This window comes from Mastigoproctus giganteus, chromosome 11 (assembly GCF_048544385.1).
Source record: "Mastigoproctus giganteus isolate SK-2022 chromosome 11, ASM4854438v1, whole genome shotgun sequence".
Taxonomy (NCBI): Eukaryota; Metazoa; Arthropoda; class Arachnida; order Uropygi; family Thelyphonidae; genus Mastigoproctus; species Mastigoproctus giganteus.
Window position 1 is genome coordinate 147280448 of NC_143585.1, and position 17768 is coordinate 147298215.

At 37.8% G+C, this 17768-nt stretch overlaps 1 protein-coding gene across 1 annotated transcript in view; it reads left to right on the forward strand.

Annotated features, from left to right (window-relative positions):
• Positions 1 to 3320: 3320 nt before the first annotated feature.
• LOC150078506 (uncharacterized) overlaps positions 3321 to 17768 on the forward strand; it is a 365826-nt gene continuing 351378 nt past the window's right edge. The window contains exon 1 of the mRNA XM_090384588.1: positions 3321 to 3821. Coding sequence (XP_090240714.1) covers positions 3633 to 3821 — 189 coding nt within the window. The 5' untranslated portion in view covers positions 3321 to 3632. The remainder of the gene's footprint in view (positions 3822 to 17768) is intronic.

Genomic DNA, 17768 nt, shown 5'->3' on the forward strand with positions numbered 1-17768 from the left:
TGAGTAGCCAAAACACAACAAAAGAACATGTACACTACTCACCGAAACCTACATTTACTCACATTTACGGCCCTTTTACAGTGATTCTGCTCTTCATAGCGACAAGAAGCGGAATCCCTTTACATATAAATATGTTCACATGGTTTGACGTAGCTAATACTTCGATCTGAGATCACAACTTGAGCGAGAGATTATGGTACCATGATACCTCAAACTATCTCTTTGGTAATAGAACATATTATCGAGCCTTTCCTAAGTTCGTTGATAAACTTTTTAAGAGGAGAGCTCGCGCAGCAGCTGGATTGTAGTGACCTAGCTCCCCGTGGTAGGGATCTCAACCAGAGGCACTGGATTGCAAAAGTCGTCATTCCCTGCGTCTGGGACAAAGGTCAAAATGATTGCAAATTTATTTCAGTACTTGTTTGGAATTACTTATATATTCGGTTAACCTGTTATTTGAACTTCTGAAAGTTTATGAATTCAAAATTTGTGAGTAAGTCTTCGGGGATATAGGGTTTTGCCTATGAGTCCCCATTGAAAGATGTTTTCAATACGTGAATATGCCCTCGGGATCCCCTGTCAGAATACTCAACCACTCACCACTACCTTCCACAAAGAGCTTTTAGACCTCCCCTCGTGTATGAAACTTAATCGTGATGAAGCCATTTTATCTATGGAGTCTTAATGTCTGCCGTGGAATGACTTCTTTGCCCATCTTCCTAGCCTCCTTTGTACCTTGCGTACGGAATGGGTCTTATTTTTAGGTTGAGTGGGGTATGGCCCTCGTCTTTCTTCCTTATGGCCTGGTAATGTGACATTCTATTTTTCTGGAAGTAATCCTTCACGTTCGCTGTTATTTTCTTCTGTTCCTCAATGAGGTCTATGAAGCCCCTTCCTCCTTCATTTTGTATTAATGTTAGTCTCTCCACGGATGTCTTCGGGTTGTTTTGACTGTTCTTGGTCATCATTATCCTTCTCTTTCTCAGGATATCCTCCAGTTCGGTGCTAGTCCAATCTATGATCCCAAAAGAATGGTTTTTACTCTGGTCTCTCAATTTATTTTTGCTTTGAAAAAGCTTCTTATTCTCTGATGTTATATTTTGGTCAGATAGGCTTTGGTCTCTCTGTGCTATAACTGCTGAGCCTTCATCATCCCCAGGTGTTTTAGGTCTCTCTTCCCCCCCCCTTGTATTAGCTTCTATACTTTACCAGTCTGCAGCTGGTAGTTTAGGCTGTCTAATTTCCCCTGATACAATCTGTGGATATTGCTTTTGTCTTGTCCAAATTCCACCCTTATATCATTACTGAGTTTTTGGATCTCGAAATTTCCTTCCTTCCTTTAAGTGTATATCCACAAGCTGTTGTTGAGTATGGTGGATAGCGGGTTCAGTGCATTTCCCTCAAAGATTCCTCTCCTGATGGGGGATCGATCTAATTGTGATCTTCTTGAACTTGATCGTAGTGCTCCATTACGCCATGGCAGTCTGCGGTCTGTCTGCACAGTGGTATCGTCACCGTCCTCCCCACATCGGTTGGAAAAGGCCCGGGTTCGAATCCCGTCGATGACGCTAGGAACTTTAATGGGCTTTTCACTCCGTGGCTGAGTTAGTTCGGTCTCTTGCACCCCCCCCCCCCCCGGTGGTTTTCGTCCAGCAAAGTAGGCAAATCGACCAGAGAACATCGTAATTTACAGACACAATACACATGTGTAGTTGAATTAACATTGTCTGTGACCATAATAAATATATTTTTTTATTTCGCTATGGTAGCTTCTAAAAAGTTTGTCACTCTAGGATTGACATTGTAGACTTTGAGTGTCTCTGTTAGAATGCTATGAGGCACGGAGTTGAAGGCCTTGCCGTAATCGATGTAGGCCATTTACAGGTTGCGCTGCTTTTTGTATGATTGCACTATAACTGTGGCATAAATGGTTAATTGCTCCTTGGATCCTTCCCATTCACTTGATTTCTTTCTGCTGTTCCGCCATGATGTTCTGGCTCTCCAAGTGGTCTGATATCATCTTGGTTATGCAGCTGGTCAGGATATTTTACATTGTTAGAAGACATGTTTTCGGCCTGAATTTCGCCAAGTTTCTTGTATCTTGGTCTTTAGCCTGCAGACGTGTGATTTTGCAAGAAAACAAATATCCAAAGGCTATCCTGGAATGGATACCTTCTGGAAGAAGGAGAACAGGAAGACCTAGGAGGACATGGATGGATGGAGTACAGGAGTGCATGACAGCCCGAGACTTAACCGACCAAGACACCTTGAACCGCACTTTATGGCGGGAAAAAAATCCTAACAAGGGAACTTGAGGGCCGAGGGCTTGTAGGCTGAGGAAACCCATTGTAAATGGAAACACTCCTCCTGAAGAAGAAGACGTGTAATTTCCTGAGTAAGAAACTGGAATCTCTGGGTGACTTATCCTTCGGGTGAGCTACTCTGCTAAGCTAGGTTTTTGTGTGTGTGTGTGCAAGTGAGCTTCTTCTACCCGTAGTTGTTGATGCTAATTGTTCCTAGGGCTCGCTAGCTACAGTGACTTCATGACTGATTGTAGTACGTCTTCCTCCCGAATCTGCCATTCTGTTATCTTCTGTCCGTCCTTGGTTTTCTTTACAAATCGCTCCCTTTTTGAGCCCTTTTTTCGAAAGCAAATAGCGTCTTTTTTGCAATTGGCGCCTTTTTTTTGTGATTGTACCTGCTGACAAAAAATACCGGCTACGCCTCTGTGCTGAAGCCTTCTTTCCCAAGCTTGTGGTTCTTTGTTTTTTCTTGTGTGCCGTTTATCTTCCTTAATCCTAATGGCTGTTACGGCGGCACTGTATACAGCTGTGTGGATGGCGTCAGCATTGCACTGTTCTTGTCGAGGTAATGTGGTGTTATTTGTCGATGGAGGTGGCTTTGACTTGCCACTGGATAATGCTAATTATCCTGTGGAAATAATTATTCTTTCCCCAGGATAATAATAATTAATAAAAATAATCATAGTTATTATTTTTCCCTCATGGGGGATAATAACATAATAATATTTATTTTTTAAATATATACTTCGCTGGAGCGTAGATGGCAATCTATAGACATGACATATATTTGATTGGTTGTCATTGCTGGAACGCAAAACCGAATTAAATTAATTCTGTCGATTGATTTTGTCACAGCATTGATTTGTTTCATATCCCAACGAATTTTGTTTTCAAGCTGATTGTCTCGTCCGGTGTTAGAGTGTTATTTTATTATTTCCCATTAAAATATTGATGGTATACCCAGAGCAACAAAAAAGAAAGGTTGAACTGGAGGATTTTAGACTTAGAAATTGAGTTTAGAAAGTAGACCGTGCGTTACTACTCATGTTGAGCGCGGTGTTTGAATCATCTGCTGTAGTGTACCGTGTAAACGTTTGCTCAAAACTGTAACAAGCCACTTTTTACGAATGTGCGAACTTGTAATTTCTGTCAGTTTTTCACCTGGTGCGATTCCATGAAGTGCCGTATATATAATTGTATCAGAGCTGAAATTAAAGAATGTGAAGTCCGGATCATATTCGTTGCATTTCAGTTTAAACAGAACAGGCATCCATCCATTCAAAGCTTTTCTCTTATAATCGAGTAGTACATTTTAAATAACTGTCAAAAATGGACTGGAATTCCCTTTCGTTACCAAAAAGACCCGTCACTGACAAAATACCGCTCCCGCGACCAGAGGGATCGTTACCTCTAGGTGCATTACCATACTGGTACAGAATGCCATACGATGCAAAAATGCCCCTGCCTTGGGTCCCGAAAGGTGCGGTAACACTACACTTGCCTCGTGTTGGTGAAAAGGTAAGGCTGTCAGTGCCTTTTAATATCAGTTATTAGATTCGGTAGGGTTAGTCTTTACAATTGCCATGGTCCGTTTGATTTTAACGAGTATGGCAGTTCAGATTTTTATTTGGCGGCGACACCAAATAGTATAGCATTGACTCACAGACTACATTATTTGGCATGGCCAAACTCCAGAACTTGGGTACAAGTTGTCTCAGTGCAGTGGGTTTTAAACAGAGATATTGTACGGTCGAGTTCTGTGATTGGGTGATTATTGTGAATGCTTACGCTATCGTTAGGCTTAGTGTGTGCAGTAAGGCGGGGGATATAAACCCTCCTTACCGCTGTTTTTATAACGGAAAACGAGTTTCCTATTTAAAAACGGCGATAAGGGATATTTTAACCGAACATTATGCCGAGTCCTTGCTATCGTTAGTCTTAGGCTATTTTTATAGAGTTATATTTAAAAACAGCTGTAAGAGATATTTTAACAAAGATTAGTTTTACGCGACTTTTGGAGGGATTTAAGCGAAAAAGTAGTTAATTTTGCATTGGAGGCCTCATTTTAGAAAGGATGTCGATTTGCTTGAGCGTGTACAGAGAAGGGTAACAAGATTGGTGAGAGAAATGAAGGGATCCTCTTACCAAGAGAGGCTTAAGTTCTGCAAATTGCAGTGGCTGGAGACTAGGCACCTGTGCGGTGATCTGATTGAGGTGTATAAGGCCTTGAATGGGTTGAGCACGCTGAATTCTGATGGGATCCTTCCACTTGTTCAGATTACTAACCTAAGGGGGCATAAATTCAAATTAAGAAAAGACAGATGTAGAATAGATGTGCAGAAATTTGCCTTTAGCCAGCGGGTGGTTAATTGCATAAGCTCATACACTTGCTTTCTTGCATCACATGCCACTACTACTACGTAGTTATTTTTGAAAAATTGTAATTCTTTTCCGCTGCCTTCAGTATACAGTGCACCCTGATAATTAGCTGCCAGAACGGCGGAAAACAGTGAGTGGCACCTGCCAATCATTGCCTTGTTTCTGACCATTAGTCAAAATATGGACTTGTATCCAAGATCTGGGTACAAGTCCATATATTTACCTTCTACATTAGCTACTACTTCGGCTGAGAGTTAAACTTTAGAACAAGACTCTGATCCATTGTTCTTTGCTACACGTGGATTTTGTAATAACTGAGAGTGGATGGGATCTATCCAGTTATATTAAAGCAGGCTGCAAAGCAACCAAGCAAACCCTTAGCCATAGTTATGAGAGCATCCTTGGACTCAGGGGAGGTTCCCACTGACTGGAGATGTGCAAATGTATCCCCAATTCACAAAGGGGGATCAAAGGGTGACACGAGTAATTACAGACCAATTAGTTTAACTTCTGTTCCGGGTAAAATAATGGAGTCACTGGTTAAAGATGCATTGCAGGATCATCTAGACAAGACTGCAGCAATAATTCAGACACAGCATGGGTTTGTTAAGGGAAAATCTTGTCTGACAAATTTGATTGGTTATTATGATGTGGTTACAAAGGAACTGGATGCAAAAAATAATTTTGATATCATATATTTGGATTTCAGGAAAGCTTTTGACACTGTTGCACATGGAAGACTATTGTACAAATTGGAGCAGAATGGTATTTAGGATAAGTTGCTACAATGGATAAAAGGATGGTTGAGTGGGAGAAGACAGAGGGTGGTAATCAATGGGTCATAAATTCGTGGACTAATGTTATTAGTGGAGTCCCACAGGGTTCGGTGTTGGGCCCACTGTTGTTTTGTATATTTATCAATGATATTGATGAAGGTATATCAGGCTTAGTGTCGAAGTTTTCAGCTGATACAAAGGTTGGCAGGGTTGTTAATGACAGTAATGGCAGTGTGCTACTGCAACAGGATCTAGATAATTTGGGCAGATGGGCTAAGAAGTGGCAACTGAAGTTTAACATTGATAAATGCAAAGTACTGCATATGGGTAGAAGTAACCTGAGAGAAAAGTACCAATTGTGTGGTACTACGCTTAAGGTGGTAGAAAATGAAAAAGACCTGGAAGTAATTGTGCAGTCAGATATGAAGTTTTCTGAGCAATGCAGACAGGCTGCAAGAGCAGGTCATGGGGTTTTGTCAATGATATATAGGAATTTTCCTAGCAGGGAAAAGGAGTTGATTGTCCCTCTGTATAAGGCAATGGTCAGGCCATGCCTTGAGTACTGCGTACAGGTCTGGAGACCTCATTTTAGGAAGGATGTCGATTTGCTTGAGGGTGTACAGAGAAGGGCAACAAGATTGGTGAGGGAAATGAAGGGATCCTCTTACCAAGAGAGGCTTAAGTTCTGCAAATTGCAGTGGGTGGAGACTAGGCACCTGTGTGGTGATCTGATTGAGGTGTATAAGGCCTTGAATGGGTTGAGCACGCTGAATTCTGATGGGATCCTTCCACTTGTTCAGATTACTAACCTAAGGGGGCATAAATTCAAATTAAGAAAAGACAGATGTAGAATAGATGTGCAGAAATTTGCCTTTAGCCAGCGGATGGTTAATTGCATAAGCTCATACACTTGCTTTCTTGCATCACATGCCACTACTACTACTACGTAGTTATTTTTGAAAAATTGTAATTCTTTTCCGCTGGCTTCAGTATACGGTGCACCCTGGTAATTGGCTGCCAGAACGGCGGAAAGCAGTGAGTGGCACCTGCCAATAATTGCCTTGTTTCTGACCATTAGTCGAAATATGGACTTGTATCCAAGATCTGGGTACAAGTCCATATATTTACCTTCTGCATTAGCTACTACTTCGGCCAAGAATTAAACTTTAGAACAAGACTCTGACCCATTGTTCTTTGCTACACGTGGATATGCTTAGCTCCTAGGATAAGCAATGGATAAGCTTAGCTCTTCCTACTGCTTCCCAGTGATTGGACAATCTATTCCTTTTTGTTCATTTATTTTTTTATTAATTGAAACCAGTAATAAGGAGGAGAGAAAAGGGGGTACTCATTTCCCTTAAACTGGGAAATGAGTACCCCCTTACCGCTATTTTAAAATCAGGAAATGATTTTTGCTCCCTTACTACTGATTTTAAATTAGGAAACAAAATTACACGAATGAATTGATCCTCCAAGAATCTTATTCGGAGTTTAATTTGTCTGAGTATTGCACATTGTTTCACCACAGCTATAAAAGGTATACTGTCGTGCTGTGTCAGTGCAACATAGTCTAGTCAGAATGCTTGAACCAGTGATTGCAGCCTGTTATTCTGACAGAGCAAGCATGCCACTCACAATGGCCATCTCTGTGCTTTGCGACGAGCTGCAGTAATTCAGAAGAATTAAATATATATACATGTATATATATATTCTTTAGTTTCTAACATTTTTATTTTTAATTTTTATTTTCTGTCTGTATTTAACTTGCTGTTAGGAGCATATGTTGGGACCCCTACAGATGATGTGTGTAAGAGATTTGTTGTATGTTCGGTAAGGGAAGGCACACACCAGAATGATAAGATACTAATGATATGACCCATTACATACATGATAAATATCTTATAAGACTGATATTGGCTAAATCAATAGAAATACAATTGTTATTTTAGAGCGCGTGTGCACGCACACCATTAGGACTGCGGTATCTATTGCACAACCTTTATCTTACGAGATGAACAATACTTGTCTTATACGATTTCTCCCTCTGACATTCTGTAGAAACGTGCAAGACACTCCATAGTTTGCTATACAATTTATGCAGTGTGTGGATAAATATCCATATCTATGGAACCATTATCTTGAGAAACCTTTTCTAACAAATCTTGAACACTTGCACAGTTCACTCTGTAGAATTTTCTTCATGGAGTGCAAGTTCTTTAGCTGCAACTGTGGAACTCTGATTTATGTTTTGTGAATGATAAGGATGTACCCAGTACCTTCATTTTCATCTCAAGTACCACCAAGAAATCGCTGTCTTCTTCATTTGAAGAACCCATTATGACTGAGTGAACAACACATGTATCTCCTCAGTGTGTACCTGCACAGTAGTAAGGTGTTAATCGTACATTGAATTCATCTAATCTTACGTGTCTTATCATTTTGGTTTTTTTTTACTATTATTATTTTTACATAGTTAAATGTTAATTTTAATTTCTTGCATACAATTTTTGCTGCTATCCTAAAGTAATAAAATATTAGGGTTTGAGATCATAAAATGATATGAAACCATAATTATTTTATAGGGTTTATATATTTTTATAAATTTAAATCTTATATATATATATATATATATATATATATATGTTTGCATGCACATTGTTATTATTATTAGTAGCCATATGGCACAAGAAAGCCTGAGGCTTATGCTACACCAACCAAAAAAAAATTGAGTTACCCCGAGAGAGAGAGAGAAGTAAAGGGGAATCACTGAGAATGGAACGACATTCCGGAAGTTAAAAAAGAAATAGAAATAAAAAATCAATAGTAAATAGTATTCACCATATAGTGCAAGGAAACCATAGGCTTTTGCTGCATTGTAGAAAAAAAAAAAAACCAAAAGTAGATAAGAAAATAGAAATTTCCCTCCTCACACAGGTATAAATCTCAATCACGTTACCTCAAATACAGTGAGATGAGACCTTTATATAACGAAATCAATTGTTTGCTTAAAAAAATTTGTTAAACAAGACGTTTAATATTTAGTTTAATTTTTGGTTTAATATTAATTGGTTATAATTTTTGGTTTAATATTAATTGGTTATAATTTTTGGTTTAATATTAATTGGTTATAATTTTTGGTTTAATATTACCTTTGGCAATATTTAATAGCAAAGGTTTCAAATTGCCCTCATTGTCGATATTTTCACTAGTTCTTTGAATACTCTCCAAAATGATTGAGTCACTCGGATATTCAGCTACTATGACATCATTATCAGCTCCTAAAAATTCGTCAAGAACAATTCTTCCACTGATCAAACCTCTCGCTTGGATTTCTCCCCAAGATTTCTCAATGTCCTGTAATAGTTCATCACTGTTAATTGGCATTATAGCAAAACCTGCTTTTGCGAAACAATTCTTAATCATTGTTTCCGTCACATGTTGACTCCACACTTTTCCAAATCTGATATGCACATCTGAAAATCTATAAAGAATGTATGGATTGGTTAGTTTCTATTCTCAGTATAATTTTTTTCAGTATGCATCTCCATTAGTGCATTTTCAAATTCTTGATAATGGTCCATTGGCTGCAGTTTAGACAAGGTATTCAGAAGGAAGAAAACAAGCTTCACACTTCTAAGTTTTGAAATTACCGAGTAAAGGCTGGTGTGGCAGTTGTCGATAATCATTGTGATTTTTCTGTTTTTTTTCATCATATTTCTATTGAAATTTAACATCCACTGTTCAAAAATTTCACTTGTCATCCAAGATTTTTTGTTGTTGTAGTCCAATTCTAATAACTTTATTCCTTTGAAACATCGGGGTTGTTTACTTTTGCCTGTTACCAAAAGCTTCAGGTTTTCATTACTAGCCATATTTGGACCGATCAAGACTGTAATTCTCTCCTTGCTATTTTTACCACCTAAACATTTATCACCTTTGAAAGTCAGTGTCTTGTTCGGCAAGCTTTTAAAAAATAGACCTGTTTCATCAATGTTGAATATGTCTTTGGGCTCGTAGTCCTCTATAATTTTTTCAAAAACAGTTTCTTTCTAATGGGTATAGTCTTCTTCAATTACAGCTCCACTTTCACCAGAAATAACTTTTTCGAGTAAGCCACGCCACTTTTAAATTTGTCCAGCCATTGAAAACTGGCTTGGAATGTTTTATGCCCCAGAAAAGAGGCATACTCCATAGCCTTTCCTTTTATTAATGGCCTGATATCGACATGTTTTGGTATTGTATCAACTTCACCCACTTAAAATTGGTTTTAATACAGGCATGATTTTGCCCGCTTCTAACTAGGTTCTGTTTCCTCAAACAGTTTGAGAATCAAAACACAGTGTTCAAAATGGTTAACACACTACTGGCAGGGATACCGAATTTTAAAGCGATTTCTTGCTTTTTCTTTTTTTTTTTTAACCCCCGATCTACACAATTAAACACTTCCACTTTTTCCGCTACATTCAAGGATTTCCTCTTAGACCTTGTAAGGTTACTTGCACAGCAGCTAAAACAAAAACTGATTTAGGGACCATTTGTACCTGCCATATAAACAGAGACAGGTGAAATTTAGTGAAAGTGCGGATTACTCATTTCTGCAAAACAGCGGATGAATTTCCGAGATAAAGGAAAATCACTCTCTTGTAATTCTCTAATAGTGTGCTTACAGTAGAAAACCGGTTGACCACAGCCAATGCACGCTTCTGGAATGTGCCTCAATTTTTGTCAATCGCTGTGGACACATAGATAGCATTTGAACAGTGCAACTTCTCAGTACAATAGACGTGGTTGTATAGGTTTTACGAGCACCACTAAATTGTGGAATTTTTTAGCTCTCAAAATCTAAAGCGATTAATTCTTAATCCTTTTAGCTTTTAATTCATGCTTTCTACAGCATCAGCTCTATCTCTTAAAGGCCAGAGGTGTAAACAGTGTGAACCCGGGTGTCTCGAAACCAGTTTGTTATATGGAAACTATTTTCAATGTAATGACCAAGGGGGAAATCAAAAAAATTCGCTATATGGAAGTTCATTAAAGAGAGGTCCGACTGTATATTTAAAACAAACAAAAAAATTATTTTAAAATAAAAATTATTTATTATTACTAATGCCGTTGATGTGTTGTGCATCGGCTGAGTGTTAAGCTATGTGCATATCTTGACTTTGTGACTCATGTATTGAAGCGTTTGCCAATCGCAATGCTTAATTAATAATTAAAATGTGTAATAAAACTATGGCACATTCAGAGCCATCATGAAGCCATAGACATGAACAGTAAAAAAGAAAGGTTAAACTTCAGAACAAAATTCTTACCCATGGATCTTTGTGACATGGAGCAATGGTTAAGCTTAGCTCCTCATACTGCTTCGCAGTGATTGGATGATATATGCCTTTGTGTAATTTTTTTTCCTGATTTAAAACCAGTGGTAAAGGGGGGAAACCTCTAAACTGTTTATTGGGAAACAAGTTTCCCCCTCTATGGCACTGATTTTATAATCAGGAAATGATTTTTCCTCTTTACCACTGGTTTTAAATCAGGAAATAAAATTACACAAAGGAATAGATTGACCAATCAGTGTAAAGCAGAGAGCAGAGCTACACTTGCTCATAATTTGCTGTTGCAAAGATCCATGAGTACGAGTCTTGTTCTGAAGTTTAACCAGAATAAATCGCAATAACAAATATGATAACATGCTTTTACTGTGGATATCGTTATAAAAACATTTTGAATAATAAATAAATAATATCCATTAAATTAGTTCATTTACTTTAGTAATTTGAAATGGCAAATCTGTGCTTATGACACCATTATTTAAAAACATCTGTGGGGATTAAGAATGCTTACTGTTTATTTTGTAAGTGTAATATTATTTGAATATCACTCATAATAACTACAATGGAATACACCAACCATATATGACCAAAACTTTATTAAAATAATTTAAAATAAAATAAAAATTAAACAGGATAAAATTTTGATCTAAAAATAAAATATATTGTCAACTGTAGAGTTAAAAGCTATAAAATATAGATAGAATTGAAGAACATAAAATATATATGAAATAATACAAATTAAAAGAGATAAAATAACACTGTAGCTTTGAAAGGCAACTGCTTCCTTTATCAAGTGGAACTTTACTGTCATGGCACATTCTTAATTAATATCATCAGGATCATGGTTCAAGGCATATGTTACTGTAGGAGCATGGGGATTATCCTCCACATGTGTGTGGAGATTGGAAATGGCTTAGGAGCCTGCCAGGTGGAACCATTCATTCTGTCCAAGGATTTTGGTTTCAAGGAGGGGGTGAATATGGATTAATAAATTCAAATTGAGGAAAGACAGATGTAGGATAGATGTGCGGAAATTTGCCTTTAGCCAGCGGGTAGTTGGTTGGAGGAACAGACTTCCATCCCTTGTTGTGGAAGTTGATAGCCTAAATAAATTTAAGGCTCAGCTGGACAGGTATTTCGAACGAACGGAGGGGTGAAGTGGAATTTTTTTTTTTTTTTTTTGGCTGATGCTGCATAAGCTTGCTTTCTTGCATCATATGCCTCTACTAATGCTATCAGTGATATTGATGAAGGTATATATCAGGCTTAATGTCAAAGTTTGCAGATGATATAATGGTTGGCATGCATGGTTGTTAATGACAGTAATGGCCGTGTGCTATTGCAACAAGATCTAGAAAAGTTGGGCGAATGGGCTGAGAAATGGCAACTGAAGTTTAACATTGACAAATGGAAAGTACTGCATATGGGTAGAAGTAACCCTAGAGAAACGTCTCAACTCGGTGGTAGAAAATGAAAAAGACCTAGGAGTAATTGTGCAGTCAGATATGAAGTTTTCTGAGCAGTGCAGAGCAGGTCATAGGATATTGTCAATGAAATACAGGAATTTTGCTAGTAGGGAAAAAGGAGGTGATTATCCCTTTCTATGAAGCAATGGTCAGGCAATGCCTGGAGTACTGCATACAGGTCTGGAGGCCTCATTTTAGGAAGGATGTAGAGTTGCTTGAGTGAGTACTGAGAAGAGCAACAAGATTAGTGGAGGAATGAAGGGGTCCTCTTACCAAGAGAGGCTTTTAAGTTCTGGAAATTGCAGCGTCTGGAAACTAGGCACCTGCAAAGTTATCTGATTGAGGTGTATAAGGCCCTGAATGGGTTGAGCATGCTCAATTCTGATGAGATTCTTCCGCTTGCTCAGATTAGGAACTTGAGGTGGCATAAATTCAAATTGAGGAAAGACATTTGTAGAATAGATGTGCAGAAATTTGCCTTTAGCCAGCAGGTCACTGATTGCTGGAACAAACTTCCATTTGTCATTGTGGAAGGTAGTTTAAATAAATTCAAGGAGGAACTGGACAAACTTTTAGAGGGAATGGATGTGTGAAATGGTTTTTTTTTTTTTTTTTTTGGTTGATGCTATATAAGCTTGCTTTCTTGAATCACATGCCTTTAATACTACTACTACATCACTCCCTTGTTTTTTTTTATAAGTTCTGAATAGCCACAACTGTGTAGTCTTTTAGAATCGCACCCATGTTTACATGCACTTTTTAACTCAAAATTGCCTTTACACATCAGCTTCTCAAATTTGGCCATATTTCTGTGAATTTGTCATCAGCTATATTCAATAAAGGCTTCTCCAGCAACTTTCCAATTCCTTCTGTTTTGTGATATGGCCATCCATTTGTTACCCACGAACTCGTGAATGTGTGGTTTTCAGCTTCTCTTCCATTCTTTTGGTGAGTGCCCAAGTTTCACCTCTATAAGTCATGGTGAGGAGTATACATTGGTTCATTATTTTACATTTCAGACAAATTGGGATATCGCTCCTCGGTATGTGACTATATAGCATTCCCCGACTTACGTAAGGGTTGCGTTACGCAGAACTCTGCGTAAGTAGGAATTTCCCTAAAGGCTTATGCAGCACACTCGCAATTATGCTTGCTGAATTTGATTGAAGCAGCAAAAAAGAAATGTTCGATGAACGTGTAAATAGAATTATTCATTCAGTTTTTCTTATCTCATATGTAGGAAAAATTACAAAGTCTGCAATTACAAAAATTACAAAAAAAGGGGAGTGGACAGGCATAACGCCCGCAAGTTTTACCTTTTGAGCATCGTTGCCATCTCCAGCTGATAAGTACTCCGCTGCAGAGGTTGAAAGCTGTGGAAATTTAGAAGGGGTTTTTTCGAACACATCACAAAATATCCCTGCTGCTGCTGCAGATTGACACTGGCAACTTCACTACATACTTTCAATTTGTGGAAATAAGTGCGATGTTTGAACCTATTAACCCACCCATTGCTTGCCACGAACTTTGCTTGGGGTTCACCTTACTTATCCTTAATATCTTCATAAATACTTGTTACTTTTGCTTGAATGGTCATTAAACTCAGGGGCACTCGCTTCTGAATCTGATTTTCCATCCATATTATTAATAGCTTTTCCATCTTCTGTATAGCACCCAAACACTGTTTTGTGATCACTGTTGATCTTAAATGCATTGATCCTTTAACATGTTCTTTTATACATGCACTGTCCATTGAAATAGCATTCACTGTTGAAGCAGCTTGACTTAATTTCCATGCAATAATGACAAACTCTGACCTGCTCCTTACTTCTTAATCATTTTCATCTTCATTTCTAAATCTATTTTGTTTGGTTTCCTAGCACTGCCACCACTTGCACTTTCCATTAGTTGTTTTCCCTTCATCATTGTAATAAGTAAATAGAAATGAAGAGAAGATTCTGAAAATTTATTTATGTTTCTTATATGATTGAAGATTTCAGTGAAGGGGAACACATTTCACCATAATAACCTAAAAACCCACAAAATTCCAGTTATTGGGATTATCACAAATGCAATAAGATTGAGTTTACTACCTGTTTATAATTAGATGCACTAACAGAAAAGCCCAATAAGGTAGTGCTTCATTACAAAAATGACCTTTTAGAGAGATAAATAGCTTAGTTATGTAGCAAAAATTTCAACTTCCAAGGTCTTGGAACAAATTACCAAAAAAAACAATATGTTATTGGGTTCACATTGCGATGTTTTCGCAATACCTCCATTTATTCCAAAATATGTTTTCACAATTTTTTTAAGTTTGCATCGGCCGGCAAAAACTTGTGTAAAATCGAATTTACAGAAGTCGAGTATTACGTAAGTAGGGGAGTACCTGTATTTCCTGAATGCTATCCATCTGAAATTTATTCTTCTCTTGACTTCCAGTCATTTGTCATTATTACAGCTAATGAGGAGTCACATTAACTCCTTTCTGGGACCTGTCTAATCTTCTGAAAGCTTCCTCAAGGGCAGCAGTAAACAACTTCGAAGATATTATGTCTCCTTTAAATTTTCTGCTATCTTTGTCTAGTTTAATAAAGGAGGTACTGTGCTCATATATTTTCTTCAAAATCATAATGTATGGGGTGTCTATGCCTTGTCTTTCCAGTGCCCGAAACATTGCCTTATGCTGTATGGAGTCAAATGCCTTTTCATAATCCACAAATGCCAGACATAATGGTGTTTTATATTCATTTGCTTTCTCCATTAGCTGCAATATTACATGAAAGTGATCCATAGTTGAGAATCCTTTTCTAAAGCCAGCTTGCTCTTTCGGTTGATTTTCGTCAAGTATTCTTTCTAATCTGTTAGTAATGACCCTTGTAAACAAATTGTAGATGTGGGACAACAAGCTAATTGGTTCCAAAATTTCCAATTTCTGATTTATCTCCTTTCTTTTTCCGCAAAATTATGATTGTATTATTCCACTCCTTGGCTGTCTCGCCTTTCCTAAAGTATTTTGTGAAGTCTTGCCAGTTCCTGTGTCATGTCTCTTCCTCCTAATTTTAACAACTCTACAATAACTTCATCTTCACCTGGGGCATTTTGCTTCTTCATTTTCTTCAGTGCATGTTCTACCTCCTCGGCAAGGGTGTCTGGTATGTTGTATGCATTGCTAATTTGTGGTCCATCTTCCCCACTGCTTGCATCATTTCCTCGCTCCTTATATAATACTTTATAGTAGTCTTCTACTATTTGAATTATGCCTTCTCTGCTATTTATAAGTACACCATCACTATTCTTCAGTTTCAGTATCATTTGTCTTCCTGTATTACTGCTCATGATTGCTGATTTAAATCCTTTGTTTTCCCTTAATGCTTGTTCTACTTTTCTTATGTCCTCTCTGAGTCTCTTTCTAATAGCTTTGCATAACTCAGTATACTGAATTTTGTCCTTGTCAGTGTTTATCTTGCTCTTCATTTGTTGTCTTCGGTTCATCATGAAAAGTGTTTCTTGGGCTTTATCCCTTTCAGAAAATTGTTGTATTCCTTATTGATATCTTGGTCCTGAAAGGCCTTCAGAAGCTCAAACTTATTCTTAAGTTCCAGTACATACTGCTTTTTTCTCATCTTCTGTTATCTCAAAAAACCTTTGTATTATTTATTTGAGTGTTTTTTCCTTTCTTTTCTTACATCTATATCAGATCATCATCATCATCTTACCATTCTGTGATCACTTACAACATTTACCTTGTTTAGGATGGTAATATCGTTCACAATATACCTTGTTGTTAGTGAGGATGAAGTAGATTTTATTATTTGTTAATCTATTTGGGCGCTTCCATGTCTACTTTCCGTTCACCCTTTTGTTGAAAAAAAGTGTTCATTACTGACTTTCCTCGAGATTCTGCAAATTCCACAAGTCTTTCACCAATTCCAAAATTTCCTATAGTTTTCCCTTCTGTGCTGTTTTGTCTCTTTCCAACCTTAACATTGAAGTCTCCATAATAATGGTGTCGTGAGTTTTCTGTTCATCTAGAAGTCTCTCAATTTTGGTGTATATTTCTTCAACTTCTTCATCATCATGGCTCGATGCTGGTGCCTATATCATTATAACCTTTAGTTTGTACCTCTTAGAAATTGAGTGGTAGTCTTGAAATTCTTGGTGATGTACTTTTGAATTCCAAAATGTTGTTTTTTATATCTTTATGGACCAGAAAGCCAAATCCACCTTCACTCCTTTCACTGTTTCCATTGGTGTACAGCAGATTTCCACTTGATAAACTTATAAGTGATTCATTTCTTCTTCTTGTTTCAGCCAAACCAATGATATTCCAATTCTCATTTTCTAATTCCTTTTCCAGCTCTAATATCCTGTCTTCACCTATGAGTGATCGTACGTTGTAACGGGCCAAGTTCAGTTTCCGTGCTTGGTAGCCTGGTCATACCCAGAGATTCTTAGCACCCTCTGCTTCCACTCTGATCCTCTCGCTGCTGTAAGAGGGGGAGTGAAAGCCGTTGGGGACTGAGGGCCATTTGTTTCGTCTTACTGTCATGTGCTGTAGGGTTTGGTCTTTTCCTCTTCGCGCTGACCAGGTGTCTTGAAGAGAACCACTCTACACGTTCATTGCCCCCTAAGTGACTTAACAGGGCTTACCATCGAGAAGGTGTGCATGGGTGGATTTTAGCGAGGCAGGCCAACTGGACTTCTCCTAAATCTTCTAAAATAGAAACATATTGGATCCATCTGTATTTTAGACTGTGTCTGGTAACACACAGAATGCCTGTTCCTCTCTAAGCCCCTTTTTGTGAATTATCCTGTGTATAAAATTATATGTAACTGACTGACTAGTAATGAAGCAATATAATTGATTGCCAGTATGTTGAACTGTAGTAAGTAATAACATGAATCTATGCATCAGTCTCCAGTGTTTATTTGACTTGACCCCAACAATATTTAAGTAATTTGTGCTTCGTACTCCTAATAGCTGTTTTTGAAAATATTTTCTTTGAATTCTCCATAAATTCCAGAAATGTCTGTTTATTATCACACAATATTAGTTAAAATTCATGGTTAAGTTAAACCTAATTGCATAACACATTCATTGGCATATGTTGTGTATAATTTTTGACAGCATGTGCTCTTTACTGCTGTGCTTCCCTCCAGTTGATGTCACTTTCTGACTTTGTGACATTGATGCATTGTCTGGAATCAAACTGTTGACATTAGCATTACCAGAGACATTAGCATTAGCATTAGTAGAGGCATTTGATGCAAGAAAGCAAGCTTATGCAGCATCAGCCAAAAAAAAAAAAACAAAAAAAAACCCACTGCCACTTCACCCCTCTGTTCGTTCAAAATACCTGTCCAGCTGAGCCTTAAACTCATTTAGGCTATCAACCTCCACCACAAGGGATGGCAGTCTGTTCCACCAACCAACCACCCGCTGGCTAAAGGCAAATTTCCGCACGTCTATCCTACATCTGTCTTTCCTCAATTTGAATTTATGCCCTC